The 14,400-nt window shown below is 49.6% G+C and overlaps 9 protein-coding genes across 9 annotated transcripts; 5 read left to right on the top strand and 4 right to left on the bottom strand.

Moving 5' to 3' along the window:
• Position 1: 1 nt before the first annotated feature.
• On the top strand, positions 2-1,030 carry ANOM_001960 (SDR family oxidoreductase; the record flags this gene model as incomplete). The annotated part of the gene is made up of 1 exon (XM_015547217.1): positions 2-1,030. One exon carries the CDS (start codon positions 2-4, stop codon positions 1,028-1,030), a length of 1,029 nt encoding a protein of 342 aa, XP_015410688.1.
• Positions 1,031-2,743: 1,713 nt separating this feature from the next.
• Positions 2,744-3,425, bottom strand: ANOM_001961 (GNAT family N-acetyltransferase; the record flags this gene model as incomplete). Its single annotated transcript, XM_015547218.1, has 2 exons — positions 2,744-2,970; positions 3,029-3,425. 2 exons carry the CDS (start codon positions 3,423-3,425, stop codon positions 2,744-2,746), a joined length of 624 nt encoding a protein of 207 aa, XP_015410650.1.
• A 786-nt stretch (positions 3,426-4,211) lies between these two features.
• ANOM_001962 (shikimate dehydrogenase family protein) lies at positions 4,212-5,231 on the top strand (the record flags this gene model as incomplete). The annotated part of the gene is made up of 1 exon (XM_015547219.1): positions 4,212-5,231. The coding sequence occupies one exon, from the start codon at positions 4,212-4,214 to the stop codon at positions 5,229-5,231; it is 1,020 nt and encodes a 339-aa protein (XP_015410644.1).
• Positions 5,232-5,634: 403 nt separating this feature from the next.
• Positions 5,635-6,087, top strand: ANOM_001963 (type II 3-dehydroquinate dehydratase; the record flags this gene model as incomplete). Its single annotated transcript, XM_015547220.1, has 1 exon — positions 5,635-6,087. One exon carries the CDS (start codon positions 5,635-5,637, stop codon positions 6,085-6,087), a length of 453 nt encoding a protein of 150 aa, XP_015410643.1.
• A 349-nt stretch (positions 6,088-6,436) lies between these two features.
• On the bottom strand, positions 6,437-8,737 carry ANOM_001964 (putative pentafunctional AROM polypeptide; the record flags this gene model as incomplete). The annotated part of the gene is made up of 2 exons (XM_015547221.1): positions 6,437-6,634; positions 6,683-8,737. 2 exons carry the CDS (start codon positions 8,735-8,737, stop codon positions 6,437-6,439), a joined length of 2,253 nt encoding a protein of 750 aa, XP_015410654.1.
• Positions 8,738-8,951: 214 nt separating this feature from the next.
• Positions 8,952-11,066, top strand: ANOM_001965 (uncharacterized protein; the record flags this gene model as incomplete). Its single annotated transcript, XM_015547222.1, has 2 exons — positions 8,952-10,915; positions 10,973-11,066. 2 exons carry the CDS (start codon positions 8,952-8,954, stop codon positions 11,064-11,066), a joined length of 2,058 nt encoding a protein of 685 aa, XP_015410653.1.
• A 77-nt stretch (positions 11,067-11,143) lies between these two features.
• Positions 11,144-12,148, bottom strand: ANOM_001966 (sugar phosphate isomerase/epimerase family protein; the record flags this gene model as incomplete). Its single annotated transcript, XM_015547223.1, has 1 exon — positions 11,144-12,148. One exon carries the CDS (start codon positions 12,146-12,148, stop codon positions 11,144-11,146), a length of 1,005 nt encoding a protein of 334 aa, XP_015410652.1.
• A 224-nt stretch (positions 12,149-12,372) lies between these two features.
• ANOM_001967 (shikimate dehydrogenase family protein) lies at positions 12,373-13,281 on the bottom strand (the record flags this gene model as incomplete). Its single annotated transcript, XM_015547224.1, has 1 exon — positions 12,373-13,281. One exon carries the CDS (start codon positions 13,279-13,281, stop codon positions 12,373-12,375), a length of 909 nt encoding a protein of 302 aa, XP_015410651.1.
• Positions 13,282-13,577: 296 nt separating this feature from the next.
• ANOM_001968 (putative pathogenesis associated protein Pep2) lies at positions 13,578-14,321 on the top strand (the record flags this gene model as incomplete). The annotated part of the gene is made up of 1 exon (XM_015547225.1): positions 13,578-14,321. The coding sequence occupies one exon, from the start codon at positions 13,578-13,580 to the stop codon at positions 14,319-14,321; it is 744 nt and encodes a 247-aa protein (XP_015410646.1).
• Positions 14,322-14,400: the final 79 nt, after the last annotated feature.

Consider the following 14,400-nt stretch of genomic DNA (forward strand, 5'->3'; position numbering starts at 1 on the left):
CATGGCCAACAAGACTGTCTTAATTACAGGGGCATCAGGCTTCGTCGCCACCCACGTCGTTGAATCGTTCCTGCGTGCCGGTTACAATGTCCGCGGCACAGCTCGATCCGAACAGACGGCCAATAAGGTCCGCTATACCTTCCAGGAGTATCAAGACAAGTTGAGCGTTGTCATTGTACCTGATGTCGTTGCTGCCAAAGCCTTCGATGAGGCCATCGAAGGAGTCATCGGTGTCATTCACGCCGCGGCACCCTTCCAAACGGAAGTCGACGACAAAGAACGAGATCTGATGCGACCTGCCATCGACGGAACGGTCAATCTGCTGGACTCAATTAAGAGAAATGGCCCTCAGATCCGCCGAGTCATCCATACGTCTTCTTTTGCCGATATACTCGATATGTCAAAGGGAGACCGGCCAGACTACGTATACACGGAGGCAGACTGGAATCCGATAACATATGCGGAGGCCGTAAGTGAGGGCACCCCGGATATAGTATCCTACTGCACAGGAAAGACCATGGCGGAGCATGCAGCGTGGGATTTCATGGCCACAGAGAAGCCTCCATTTGACCTGGTCACGATCTGCCCGCCGTACGTGTTTGGTCCGGTGAAGAGCGCTACAGCAAGCCTGGTTAACCTGAACACTTCGTCTATGGATGTGTATCGCCTCATGTCGCCCATGTCAAAGCCAAGCCACTCTATGCCAGAAACTTCAGTGTGGGCATGGGTGGATGTGCGTGATGTTGCTGAAGCGCATCTAAAAGCCTTCGAGGTTCCCGAAGCTGGAGGACAGCGGTTCTTGGTTTCTGAAGGTAGATACAGTTATCAGCGAATAGCTGATATTCTCCGAGATAGGGTGGCGGAAGTGAGAGATCGTGTTCCTTTGGGTAAACCACAATTCGGACTACACGATGTCTATGACATCGATGCGTCCAAGTCAGAGAATGTGTTGGGGCTGAGGTATCGTCCCTTGGAAGACTCGATAGTCGACGCGGCAAAGTCTCTTCTGAAGCTGGAGCAGGCGAATTGATATTGTACTACATTATTCTGAGTTTCGCTTATATTATTTCCTTATGCACCAACAGGATTCATTGACTTTCGGCACGCTCTAGGATAGACCAGGTCCTACAGATGCAAGGCTTGGTGTACAGGGACTTGAAGCAATTACCAATTCGGCGGCTGGGACACTGGATTCTACACGTAGAAATACACACCGTACTGTCCCAGGCGATCTTCTGTAGAACGGATACAAGTATGATTTGGTATCGCACTTCGAGCGGTCGCCACTACCGATATTTCAATCTATCTAGAATATTTAGCGCCTCGCCTTCCATACTCCGTACCTCGCATGTTATCTCAGCAGACTCAGACCTTCTGACGAGGAAACGGTCTGTATGAGACTTCGCTTAGATTTATGCAAATCCTGGTCTAATCAGAGCGCAGGCCACAGTTTCCTTGTTAGAGGGTCTGAGTTCAGATAGTTGATCTTTCTTAGAAATGAATCTCTGCTTCTCTGTGGGAGGTATATCCTCTTTCACCTTTGGTACAGAAACAAAATATACTGTACAATAGTAGCCATACCCGATACTATCCGAACACTGTGCTCCATTAAGGTAGCCCAGCGCAACAAGAACAAGATGGCGGGCAAACTTATGAGCCGGCCAGTGGTGTCGCAATATGCACACGCCGCGACACTCATGGGGATCGACCTGGCTCCTGCAGGTAGTCGATAGCATACAACAGGTCGATTGATTTGCGCGAGATATGGCAGAGGCATTAGGTAAGGCGTCCTGGTCATGGTTGTGAAGGGCGCTATAGAGCTCCTGCTGAATAGGCTCGCTCTGAAGTATCTATTATTCCTTCTCCAGGTGAGAGTTTAGGGATACTGGAGTGTCTTCCATTGTTGTTGGATAGAGTGGACCGTCACTTAGCAGCGTATGAAGGAAGATAATGGCCGTATTGCATGGGGTGGAACGCTGTGAGAATGTTCACTAGATAATGAGTCCCTCGAAATCAACCAAGGCTGAGCCAATGGGACACTAAAGTCCGGACTGAGTCTCCTTGAGCGCTCAGTTTGGGCTGCTTCATGGAATCTGGAGATGACCTGAACTTCAGGACTTCATCTATAGGCATATTTACGTCTTACGTCGGCACGTCTAAACCCCTGATGGTCTAGTTGGATATGACGTCTGACTGTAATGGGATTTCTTACCTTGTAATCAGAAGGTCGCTGGCTCGATTCCGGCTCGGGGGACGACTATTTTTTGTTTTTGAGGTGGCTCATCTGTCTATGTGCAAAGTGTAGTTGATTCGAATCCCCCAGCTACCAAACCTATTTGTAGGGCCTCATTGGAGGCGGGATTGGCTAAATATATGCCCGGTACTAGAAAAAAGGTTGGAGGTCTTGAGCAAAGGGCCAACATTTATCTCTCCCCTTCCCTGTCTCTATGCTAAGTGTGATAGAAGCGTTGTATAGCTTTTTTCGGCACCGTGATTGATATTTCTACTCATGTAGGACGACTGTATGCCCTTGACTGGCTGTTTTTGTTTCTCCAGAGTCCAGTTAGAGATGTATTCACTATTGACGTATATAGGACAACTTTATAGCATTCAGTCACAATCACAGACCTATCCAGTCGTGACTCGGAACATGTTTTACAGCAGTGGCTATCTGACAGCAATACATGTCTTCTATGATAGTACAATATAATACACGCTGATCGATGTATTGATAAATGCAAGTCTAAGCCTTCGCCGGCCGAACCATGTAGATCTGTACGAATTCCTCCGTGATCTCATTTGATCCCACTACCTGGAATCCCTTCTTTTCGTACAAGGGCTTGCCAGCCGCAGTCGCTGTTAGAAAAGTGGGCTTACGGTCAATATCAGCCTCCTCCAGCCCCCAGCCCAGAAGTTGACTGCCTATGCCCCGACCACCAAAGTTTGGGTGAGTCGCGAGCATATCCAGTGCTGTTGCCATTGATACTTAGTATATCTATAAGAGAGAGTTTGGGATAAAGGTACATACACAAATAGGGGGTTGATCCCATAAGCTCCTCCTCTTTCTCATGCATCGCGTTGAAATGCTTCCTACGAAGTGCCGTGTCACCACTTTTCGGCCACAGAACTTTCTTTTCTTTCTCTGCATTTTCACCCGGCGAGGGCAATTCAGTAGAAGGAAGCTTCCACTGTGCAAATCCAACGACATCACCGGTCGTCGTATCCACCGCCTTAATGAGCACTGAGCCAGTGGGATTCACATATTGGCCGTTACTGACGCGGTTGAATTTGGCGGCGAGCCAATCCCGGACATCCGGTGTTGGAGGGAGGATGCGACGGTCGAAGTCGGTGTTGAATGCGGCGAAGAAAATGTCAGCTAGGACTGCTCCATCATCGGAGGCAGCCGTCAGGATTTCAATTGGCATTTTTGGTATTGCTTCTGTTGGTGAGCATCGAGGGCGTGCCATCTGGAAGATTTTCACCGTCCGTACGTCATTGAAGTGAAAGTGGGTCGCCCGCTTGTTGCCTAGTTAAAAAGAATGGTTCCAAGTGTAGAGATGAAAACAATTGAAGTCTGTGTATTCGGTTTCTTCCTTTTTTTTCCTTATCCCTTTCTTCAGTTTTCTTTTTTTCCTTTTTCTTCGATGGGTGATATGCGGTTGCTCTGCTGCGGTGCCAAGGCAATTGCCCTAAGTTTGCTACCAAAACAACAGTTTAATTTAATCCATGAACCATGACACCATTTGAATGTGCGTCATGAAGAGGTCTTCACTCTAGCCAATGATTTAAGTACAGTAAGGAACAAATTGCAGCCCTAATGGATGGCTTAGTGCGTCTAAGTCAATGTCAAATTGGATTGGAAGACAATAGATCATTCCTCATAGCACGACAAAAGCGACAAGTTTTGGGGATACATTGACGGATTAAACGGGCACCTTGAGCGTTAGACAAGCTCAATTGAGAGTTTGCATTGTGGCTCATGATTCTCAAGCGAATACAATGCATATTGTTACTGCTATTCCCATAGGAGTAGGGAAGCCAGTGAATCGACCGGGGATACCTCCCTTCGGCTAAATTCTTTGGCGACCAGATGCGCTCGGACTATGGGAAATATAACCTCTCATGTTAGGAAGAAAGCAGTAAACTGTGATTCTACAAGATTGCTCACCCATTGAATCACTTACCTTCGAGAAATATCGATAGCCCCAATCATGAACAAACATACCTCCGACACCAAAGCCCTCCTGAGGGATTCCTACAAGCATGGCAGCTCTTTCTTCATTACAGAGTCGCAGAAGAATCTACAAACGTTGAAAACATATCTGCTGGGAGCCCCACTCAGAAACTCTTTGGCACCTCTCCTACACAATACCTTATTCTCCTTGTCAGGCACAACCTGCACATACGAAACAATCGAAACAGACAACAAAGCCAGGCTCTTAGAGCTACTCGCAAAATCAGACACTCTTGGTACGGCCGTGACCATGCCCCTCAAAGTCTGCTCTATGGACTTGGTGGACGCGGTAACGGATGAGGCACGATCCATCGGCGCCATTAACACTGTCTTTATCCGGCGTGATGATAACGGTTGCCCACGCCTGATCGGGACTAACACGGACTGCATTGGAGTGAAAGAATCATTTCTGCAGAACATTGACCGCATGGATCTTGCTTTTGGCTCCACTCAACCTGGTCTAGTGATTGGGGGCGGGGGTGCATGTCGCTCTGCGGTTTACGCTCTGAATTTCTTTCTGGGAGTCAAGACAATATACCTCGTGAACAGGTTGAAGGAGGAGGTAGATGATATCATAGACTCATTCCGGCGGGTACCAGGTTTCACGGCGGAGCTTCGGTTTGTCGATACGGTGGAATTCGCAGGAGAGCTCTCCAGACCTTACTTGGTGGTTGGTACCATTCCTGACCGGGAACCCAAGACAGAGGCGGAGATTCTCACAAAGAGGATTGTGGAAACTTTGATGGGATGTGAGGCAGGTCCACGGAAGAACCAGGGAGTCGTATTGGAAATGTGTTACCATCCTCGCGTGCAAACTTCGTTTTATCAGCTCGCGGAGAGAAATGGCTGGCGAGTCATTCCTGGGACAGAGGCGATGATTTGGCAGGGAGTTGCGCAGCATATTCTGTGGACCGAGAAGGACCAAGTCTTTGATGAAGCATCTACGCTGTCTACCATACGTGGTGAAATCAGGGATGCTCTGACGTGGAGGAACTAGGGAAAGCGTCCGGACTTTTAGGTTCCCTTAACAAGAACCCATACTGCCTTTATACCAGATTGCATCAATATCTACCAATAGATCTTACATGTAGGCACAACGTTAGAAAGAACGTAACCTCTCTCAGTGCGCAGTTCGTGGGTGACCTTACACACCTACCTCTCTGACTTTGCACCGCTGCTATTCATCTATCAGAATACCTAATACTGGAAATCGAAATACCTAGACACGCCCAAGTAACCGTCCTCGGCGCCATGGTTAGTTCTATATTCCTATCGGCTCAATCAATACCCGACGGTTCAGTCCACAACCGTACACTCAGCACCTCACAATGTATAATATACACCCTACACCCTTGTCCATACCCCAAACACCAAGCCAAGAACCCCTTTCCAAATCCAAAATGCCCTCTATCCTCCTCCTGAACGGCCCAAACCTCAACCTCCTGGGCACCCGCGAACCCCACCTCTACGGAACAACAACCCTCAACGACGTCGAAACAGCCGCCAAAGAACTCGCCGCTAACTACGACGCGGAAGTGGAATGTCTCCAATCAAACCATGAGGGTGTGCTGATTGACCGCATCCATGAAGCAAGAGGAAAAGTGCAGGCGGTTGTCATCAATCCGGGTGCCTTTACGCACACCAGTGTCGCGCTGCGAGATGCATTGCTTGGTGTCGGGCTTCCTTTTATCGAGGTCCATATTACCAATGTTCATGCACGGGAACCGTTTCGGCATCATAGCTATTTGTCGGATAAGGCGGCGGCTGTTATTATTGGGCTGGGAACTTTCGGGTATCAGGTTGCGGTGAAGCATGCGTTGGAGAATTTGGTTGGGGTCGGTGAGAGGAAGTGATTGGTAGGGTTAGGGAGATTTTCTGCTTGTATAGATGAGTATAGCTGTTTGGGTGGAGCTTGGGGTTGGGAGGAACCATTCGATGCTTGTATATATGGCTTCATTCGAGAAAAGGGGTACCATATTGCTGTCTCGTCGAGACGAGGCTTATAATGGGTAGCTACCAAACACCGATTGAGGTATCTTAACATAATGTGCTCTTCTGGAATTAGTGATATCATATCTATCTAGTACAGGTAGATCTTCAGGCAAGAACATGCGGATATAATATGGTGGGCTTTGCCTCAGCGTGAGAATCACGGATACACCTAGCTAATACATCATAGCCATCCGTATCCTCCTGTAACGATCAAACACCCCTATCTCGAATCGACTGCTGAATGGCACGTCTCATGACATGAACTGGCGCTGGTCGATTTGTAAAGAGCTCATACTGCGCAATACCCTGCTCGACTAAGACGGACAGGCCATCAACGATGATCCAGCCTCGTGATACATGTTCCCTCATCGACTTTATTAGGCGCGTTTCCAGGGGGTCATAGGCAACCTACAGCTATTAGTATAAGATATTCTGCTAATTGGGCAAAGTCCTCACCTCAACAAAGACTCCGCCGGTTTTGCTTTGTAACCATTGGTCGGCAATGCGCAAAGCACTTGATGATTCAATATCGCACCTCTGCCCAGGAATACAGGACACAATGATTGTGGGTTGGCGAAGGTGAGCTGGCCACGGGTCATCCGGTGATGACAGTATGGTCAGATGTAAAGGGGCCTTATTCTTTGATTCCACCCAGTCACGATAGTAGTCAACAAGACGTTGAGCATTAGAAAGGGTCCGGTTATAGACACATATGTGCCTCACACCAAGCTGGTAGCTCGCGTATATCGCGGCATGGGCCATGCCGCCAGCACCGATGATCAGGGCAGTTGATCCATCACGGATGGCATTTGCTGGGGAAAGGTGCTTATAGATGCAATCTTGGATTCCAAGGTAGTCCGTGTTATAGCCTTTGCGAATGACTTTGCGTACTCCATTCGGCTGGTACTCACGATGAAGGACCACTGTATTCACGGCGTTGATATCCAGGGCGTCTGGGCTGATCTCGTCCAGGTACGGAAGAACTTCAGTTTTGTAGGGAAGCGTTACCGCCACACCTCCATAGCTCTCGTCGTCCAAGAATTCGCGAATATCAGATAGCCTTTCTCGTTCTGCTGTGCCATATGTATAGGGTAGTCCACACGCAGCGTAGGCCGCGTTGTGCATCGCCGGTGACAGAGTGTGCGATAGTTGTTGCCCAAAAATACCGAATTTCTTCTTGCGACGTAGGAAGCATGCTGACACGGCCATCTCCGCTTCCCGCAAGGTAACACCTGTCGATCTCATGGTTTCCAGCACTACCGGCGACAAGGTTGGATTCAAACAAACAGAGGTGCGCCCAAAGAGCCCCGTGTCGTATGCGATGGTGGGTATGAGAGAGTCTCTGGCGAGACTGTGTGAAAAAGGCATACCGGGAAAATTGTCTCCGGGTGCTGTTGATTCGCCGGTTATCTGGAATGCGTCGAAACCAATACCTTGCGCTTTATGACGGAGGGCGACAAGCTCGGGGAGTGTTTCACTCTTCGCTAAAGAACATTCCTGGTGATAGGTGGCTATGGCCTTGGTATAACCCTTGCCAGCAACTACCTCCTGCGCCAGGTCATCCCCACAAGCTAAGGAGCAAGTGATAGCATCCGGTATAGTGCGTAAGATCATCCCCAAGAGCTTGCGATAGCTCTTTATATCCGGCACAGAGGATGGAATGATGTCTACGATCACCAGGGCCCGTGAGTGCCTCCTAAGCATGGCTACAGCTCTTGCGACTGCCTCAGATGGCCTTCTGCCCTGGAGATCTAAAAGCTCAACCTTCAGGTTTATTGCATCCGCCCCATTGTCGATCTCATCATAAGTTTTGAGCTGTCCCTCTAAGCAAGCCATTGGCAGCTGCAAAGCATATGTGTACGACGCAGAGAAGGGATCCGCTGAATAACGAGTTCGGTGTTCACGACCCCAGATCCGATGGAGAAACCTTACGAACGTTCTCTCTGTCTCTTTCAACTTGAGATACGCAGGTAGTGCCGAGTGAGACTCGTCGGTCGAGCCTTCTGTGACGTTGTAAAATTCCAGGCTGGAACAGGATTCAAAGAATGCATTTCCAGCCTCCCACATGCGCTCGAACTTGTCCTGGCTAGTAGCGATAAGCTGCTGCAAATCGCTTCGATCTCGACGGATGTACAGGACTGGGTGACAAGAAGCGAACTCCTCCAATAATACTTGCTGTTGTCTGCTTGCCAGCCAACCGAGTCCAACGATCACACATCCTTTTCGATGTTCAGTTAAAATCTCCTCGGTCACTTCTAGCTCACATTTGCGATATTGTTCAGACCCATGTGCAGCAATGTAGCCATGCGGAGGCATACCATGCCTTTGTTGGAAAAAAGCGACAAAGTCAACAAGCCGTCGGCGCAACGCCACAGCTGCCATGATCCCTAGGGTTTTCTTGCCCGCCCCGGGAAATCCGACCAGCGCCAGGCTAGCGTCCGAACTATATCGTCGAGAAGACGATGGGAGTCCATTGTGGTGCGCATTGCTACTAGATACGTGAAAGCTCATCGTCAGTGCGCATATGTTCAGAAAGAATCACATTGTTTGAACCCATACACAGCGAGATCGTTTGGATCTTGATGTCAGAGTTCCGAATGCTCCATCGGTTAATTCCATAGCCGATCACGTGCGTCCGCCCATGTCCTCGTTGGATATACGACGATGACCTCAACTACTAGCGAGTATACCATGCTGACGGTCTCAGTCCAGCATATTTGAAGAGATGCCAAGATCTCATTCAAACAAGCGTCAGCGGATTAGTCGCGCTTGTGACCAGTGTCGTCGCCGTAAATCCAAATGCGACGGAGAGCAACCAGAGTGTGCGATCTGCCGCCAGGCGGGCCGGCGATGCACATACCAGGACAACGGTCGACGGCGCGGATTGCAAACTGGCTACGTCAAGGCCCTTGAGACTGTTCTGGGAATCGTTTTCCAGCAAATCCCTGACAGTGAAAACGCAGTTCAAAGCTTTCTTCGTGACCCTCAACATCACGGCGGCTTTTTCGCCACTGAATTGGCAGAAAGGTGTACGGCGACCTGGCGCAATTCCAAAGTTGCCAAAGGCGTGAGTCGCCTATTAGCATCTGAATCACAAGACGAAATATACGACCCTCTCGGTGATGACGATGACCGCCAATGGGAATCTTGCGACACACATAGTCCGGAGCGGACGACCCAGAATCCAATGAATGTCTCGAATGCTGATACGGACTCTATCCCACCTCCACCTCCATCACATCCAGCTGCATCCAATGACATTCTAAGCTTGCCATTCCCAGACGACGTGGCGGAGCTGGTGGAGTTCTACTTTGTTCACATTCAATGCTGGTTCCCTATCCTGGACCGACGTGAGATCCTGAGGACTATGCACGGTGACACTTCTTCAAAGAATCATGACGCAGGCTATCCATTAGTCCTATGGGCTATTATTGCATATGTACAACTGATGCGAGAAGGAGCAAGCTTAGAGACTTGTTCCGAACCGAGACAGATAGAAACCTCCATACGCTTGCGCCTGATGCTGGATTTCAACAATCTAGAATTGAGTCACGTCCAGACCCTCCTCATTGTGGCTCTCCTGAATGTTGGTTGTGGAAACCTAAATCAAGCCTGGGTGCTCATCGGTCAAGCTATGAGGGTTGTCATTACCCTCCCCGAAACGGCGAGAAAAACGAGATACTCACACGTTTTTCAAGGCTGTGTGTTTCTTGATAACATGGTTTCTGCACTTCTCGAAAGGACTCCGTGTCTCTCTTTGGAGGAACAGAGTGAAAATCAACCCGTCGCGGAGGACGATCTGGAGGAATGGGAGACATGGACAGCTCCTGGTCAAGCCTCGAGCCAAAGAGCTACTCAAAAGGGGCCATTGCGAGCCTTAAGCATGTTTAATATGGCCCATCAACTCATGCAGTTACTGACCCGAGTCTTGTACTGTCCACCCCGACAAGAGGCCATACAACACATTGTAGCCAAGCTAAGAGACTGGCAATCAATTCTTTCAACACGCTGCCCATATCCGCCGCGCCACTCACCTAACCCTCCACTGCTGAATTTACACCTCACATCAGTCTTTGTTACGTTGTGCTTGGTTAGCAAATGTAACTTTGACGATGTGACCATTACCGACATGGCACTCCATGGACTACGAACGTGCCTCGATTTGCTTCATGATTACATTGAGATCACAGGCGAAACGAAATCTTCTCCACTTCTGTATTGGTTCTTTTTCCAGGCACAACGATGTTTACGCACAAGTTGCCTGATTAGCGGTTGTGGTGAGGAGGATGTGTTGCAGAAGCGTTGCGGCCAGCTCATGGGTAAACTGAAATTGGCCAGTCCTACGAGTTTCAACAGATCCTATACAAGCCACACGCGACCGGGCTGGAATGTAGAGGACATGGACCATCTGCTTCCTGGGACGCACGCCCTGCACCATGCATTTACTGCGCACATACCGGCTAACATGCCTCATGGTCATGCAACTACCCCCATTATCAGTCCTACCACCATTCGTAATCCTTCGAGCTACCCGATCTCTGGCCTCTCTGACACACCTGAATTGACAGTAGCACCTACTATCCCTACCCCGGTTTCCCCCATTCATCGACAAACGCCGCATCTTCTGGATGAAACCGGAAACTTTGACGCTTTGTTTGAGGAGATGATTGCTTCCATTACGCCGATGAGGTATGCTGCAAGCTATCCAGGACACCGTCAGTTTCAGTCCATGCTAACACTTTACAGCCACGAACCTACATTTGCACATAACCTGGGCTTCCATGCCGGGAACCTGGTAACAGACTTTGTTGCCGAGCTGCAACAACCAACTCACGATTGACACTCATCTGTAATCCTTGATTATGAGAATGCAACTAGGAAATATCGTCTGAAATAATAGATACACAACGAGCCATCCTAGAGATCCAGCTCCTCCGCCAGCCTCTTCCAAGCTTTAATGCCCCGTTGTGCATGTGTCTCTGGCACTGTCGAATCTGGATCGGCCATCGACCTCGAAAACAACTCCATTGACACCCACCCTTCAAAGCCAAGACCTTTCAAGAATGCTTCAGCTACCTGTACTACTGGGAGATAACCACCGCGCTCTTGCTCATAGAGGAACAGTCTGGCATTGCGACTCCAGCTCATCCGCGCCGGCTGTCCTTCGACATAAAAAGGATGGCCCTCGATCAACGGCTGTTGCATTCTTTCTGCGTCGACAACCTGCACGTAAAACACCTTGTTCACATCGACCGTCCGAACAAGGTTCTCTAATGACGTAGCCAATGCCGCGTCTGCATTTGTTGTCTTACCAGAGATACTGGCAGGGTCGGCCCATACCCGTCCGGCGATGTTGAAGGTGTCCAGACAACACCCGAAATTAGGCCGGTCCACGCGCCGAACCACCTCCCACAAACTCTCCCACGTTGAAATGAAAGTACCCCAGGCGAGATTCTCATATGCAAATCGGACGACAGGCTCCTCTTTCAGTCCCAGGTCTGCGACTTCGATCATGTCGGAAACAATCAAATCCAGATCACCCGATATTCCGTCGGCTTGAAAGTTAGAAGGTATTTGGATGATATCGGTGCCCAGAATCTTGACTATGACAAACCACAGCTTAAGGCGCTCGATCTTTTCCTGGTGCTTGGCTCGATCCGTTAAGCCTTCATAGAACAAGAATGGTTGCATTCCAATCACTTTAAGGCCATGGTGGTCGCAGATTGCTCTCGTTTCTTGAGCGGCAGAAAGTAAGGTTGACTCAGTAACGGGCCCTTTTTCTTTAGCGAGATATTCCAAATCTTCGTAAAATATTTCGACACCTTTAAATCCTGCTTTCGCTGCCTGGGCGAGCTTTTCGGGGAGAGAATGTACCCAGGCTCTTCCCAAGGACATGGATGCGATTGCTGGCTCACAAGGCATTTTGGCGTATCAACAACGAGGTACAACGACAGGATACGTGCAGAACAATAAGCAGTCCACAATTATAAAGGAAACTGAAAAGGATGGATACTATGGTTCGAGCCACTGGTCCTGTACATATATTAAGTGGTAACGGCACTATTCTTAACCGAACTTGAAGAATCGGAAGAATGTCCGATCATCTATCTAAAAAATGCATAATTCCCCAAGGAAACCTCCCCAATTTAGAAATTGATCGCCGGACTTTCCTCGGCCGCCTTGCGAAGCACATTCCAGGCCTCATTCACAGGGATTCTACTACTTTCTTCCTCGCCGCACCATAGTCGATACTGCTCATGGATCTGGTGGCCGATGATCTCGGTTCCCTCAACGGTCCTCCAGCCGTTTGCCTTTCCAGCTTGCAGGATGCGCGTATTTCGTGGCTTGAAGCACATATCGAGTAGAACACCCTTCTCTTGAGGGGTTGACAAGAATGATCCGATGATTTGGTGAACCTGAAGTTCATCTGGGGTGCTGGGTTCGGCATCCGGAACAGTCCCCACGATGTAATACGGCGATGGAAGAGTAGTGACCTGCTCGGCTCGCTCGACGTAAATTATTTCCAAGCCATCGCCATACACCTGTTTTGCTTCGTCCAAGAGGACGTTGACTTCATCGCGGTCTCGATTCACCAGATAGATCTGACGGCACTCCAGTTGGTCGTGCAGGGTGAATATTGCCGCCCGCGCCGCTCCTCCAGCGCCAATGAGCACAGCCGGCTTTCCCCTGCCTGCTGCGCTCGCTCCCAGTAAGCAACCCTTAATTCCTCGCCAGTCTGTATTGGTACCTCTTAGCTTTCCGTCAGACGTCCGGTATACGTTGTTGCACGCCCCCAGCCGGATGGCGTATTCGTCCAGACCGTCCAGGTGGTCCATGATGGTGCGCTTGTAAGGCATGGTCACCACTCCACCGGCGAAGTCCGATCGTCGAAATAGTTGCACTGCGTCTTCAACTGTCGGACACTCTTTCGCCAGGAATGTCCAGTCATGACCTAGTGCTTTTGCGATGTAGTTATGCATGGGTGGAGCGATAGAGTGGGTCACTCCAACGCCAACGAGGTATGCATAGGCACGGGGATCTGTTTCTGAGGGCATTATTATGGAAGACGCAAATGAAGTGATGCTGAACTGATAGAGGCGGTGATTTCCGTGTAGATTAATGTGTGTTGTGGTAGACGCCACCATATCTTCTTAAGCACAATAGATCGGCTGTGAACACAGCGATCCGGGGAGGATTTACCCGACTACCTGGACGTCGATGCGTGTTGGTCCCCGGAAGTATGGCTCCGCAGGTGTAATTATTTAGGACTGTCTCTTTGCGCTGGTTGACGTCCTTCTCTAGAATTTCATAAAGCTTCCCTTACTATTTACAAAACATATCTTCCTTCAAAATGCCCGACCTCCACTCTCTTCCCGCTGGCACACGGCCAGAACATGCCATCCGCAACAACGGGCCACCCCAACTGGCCCTGGAGCGCTACATGCTCCGCGAGCTAGCAGAGGGATGGCCATGCTATCGCGACGCGTGCGAATGGGAAAACCTACGCTCCATTTTCCACCCGGAGGCACACATCTACACGACGTGGACCGGGTTAACCCACCATCTCAAATTCATCGAAGCCTCGCAAGCGGGAATGGACAAGGGAGCCTTCATCATGCACCGAATCCATGGAAGCACAACAGATATCGACCCGAATGCCACCCGTGCCGTAACAAAGATGAAGGCAACCATCACGCAGCGGTTTAGCGGCGTCAGCTGTGTATCCGGCGGGACATGTGAGGCTGATGCGGAAAGTGACTCTCGGTTTATCTTTTTCTGGGAAAAGATGACGGATCCGGCCTATCCTGACCTGCAGGGACAGTGGCGGGCTCGGTTTGTCCGGCACTGGTATGAGAAGGATAAGTTGATTCCTGTTAATCCGGGGCGTGTCCCGGTTCTGGATGAGGAGAGATTGCAGAAGTATCCTCCTGGATATAGGTATTTGGCTTATATGCAGGAGGAAACTATGGGTGTGAAGGTGCTCTTGGATTTACCTGGTCACCGCAGGGAAGGGTCGACTATCAATGGGCAAAAGCATGATTTGCTCTATTTCCAGGCCCGGGATTGGATGGAGGGAAAGGATGTTGACTGGTAAATGTACGTCGTACGCTGTTAGGCTTGGTTAAGGAATTTGGACTTCTATCAAATATCTTTGCATAGTAGTAAAACACCAA

Source organism: Aspergillus nomiae, assembly GCF_001204775.2.
Source record: "Aspergillus nomiae NRRL 13137 chromosome Unknown contig00025, whole genome shotgun sequence".
In the NCBI taxonomy this organism is placed as follows: domain Eukaryota; kingdom Fungi; phylum Ascomycota; class Eurotiomycetes; order Eurotiales; family Aspergillaceae; genus Aspergillus; species Aspergillus nomiae.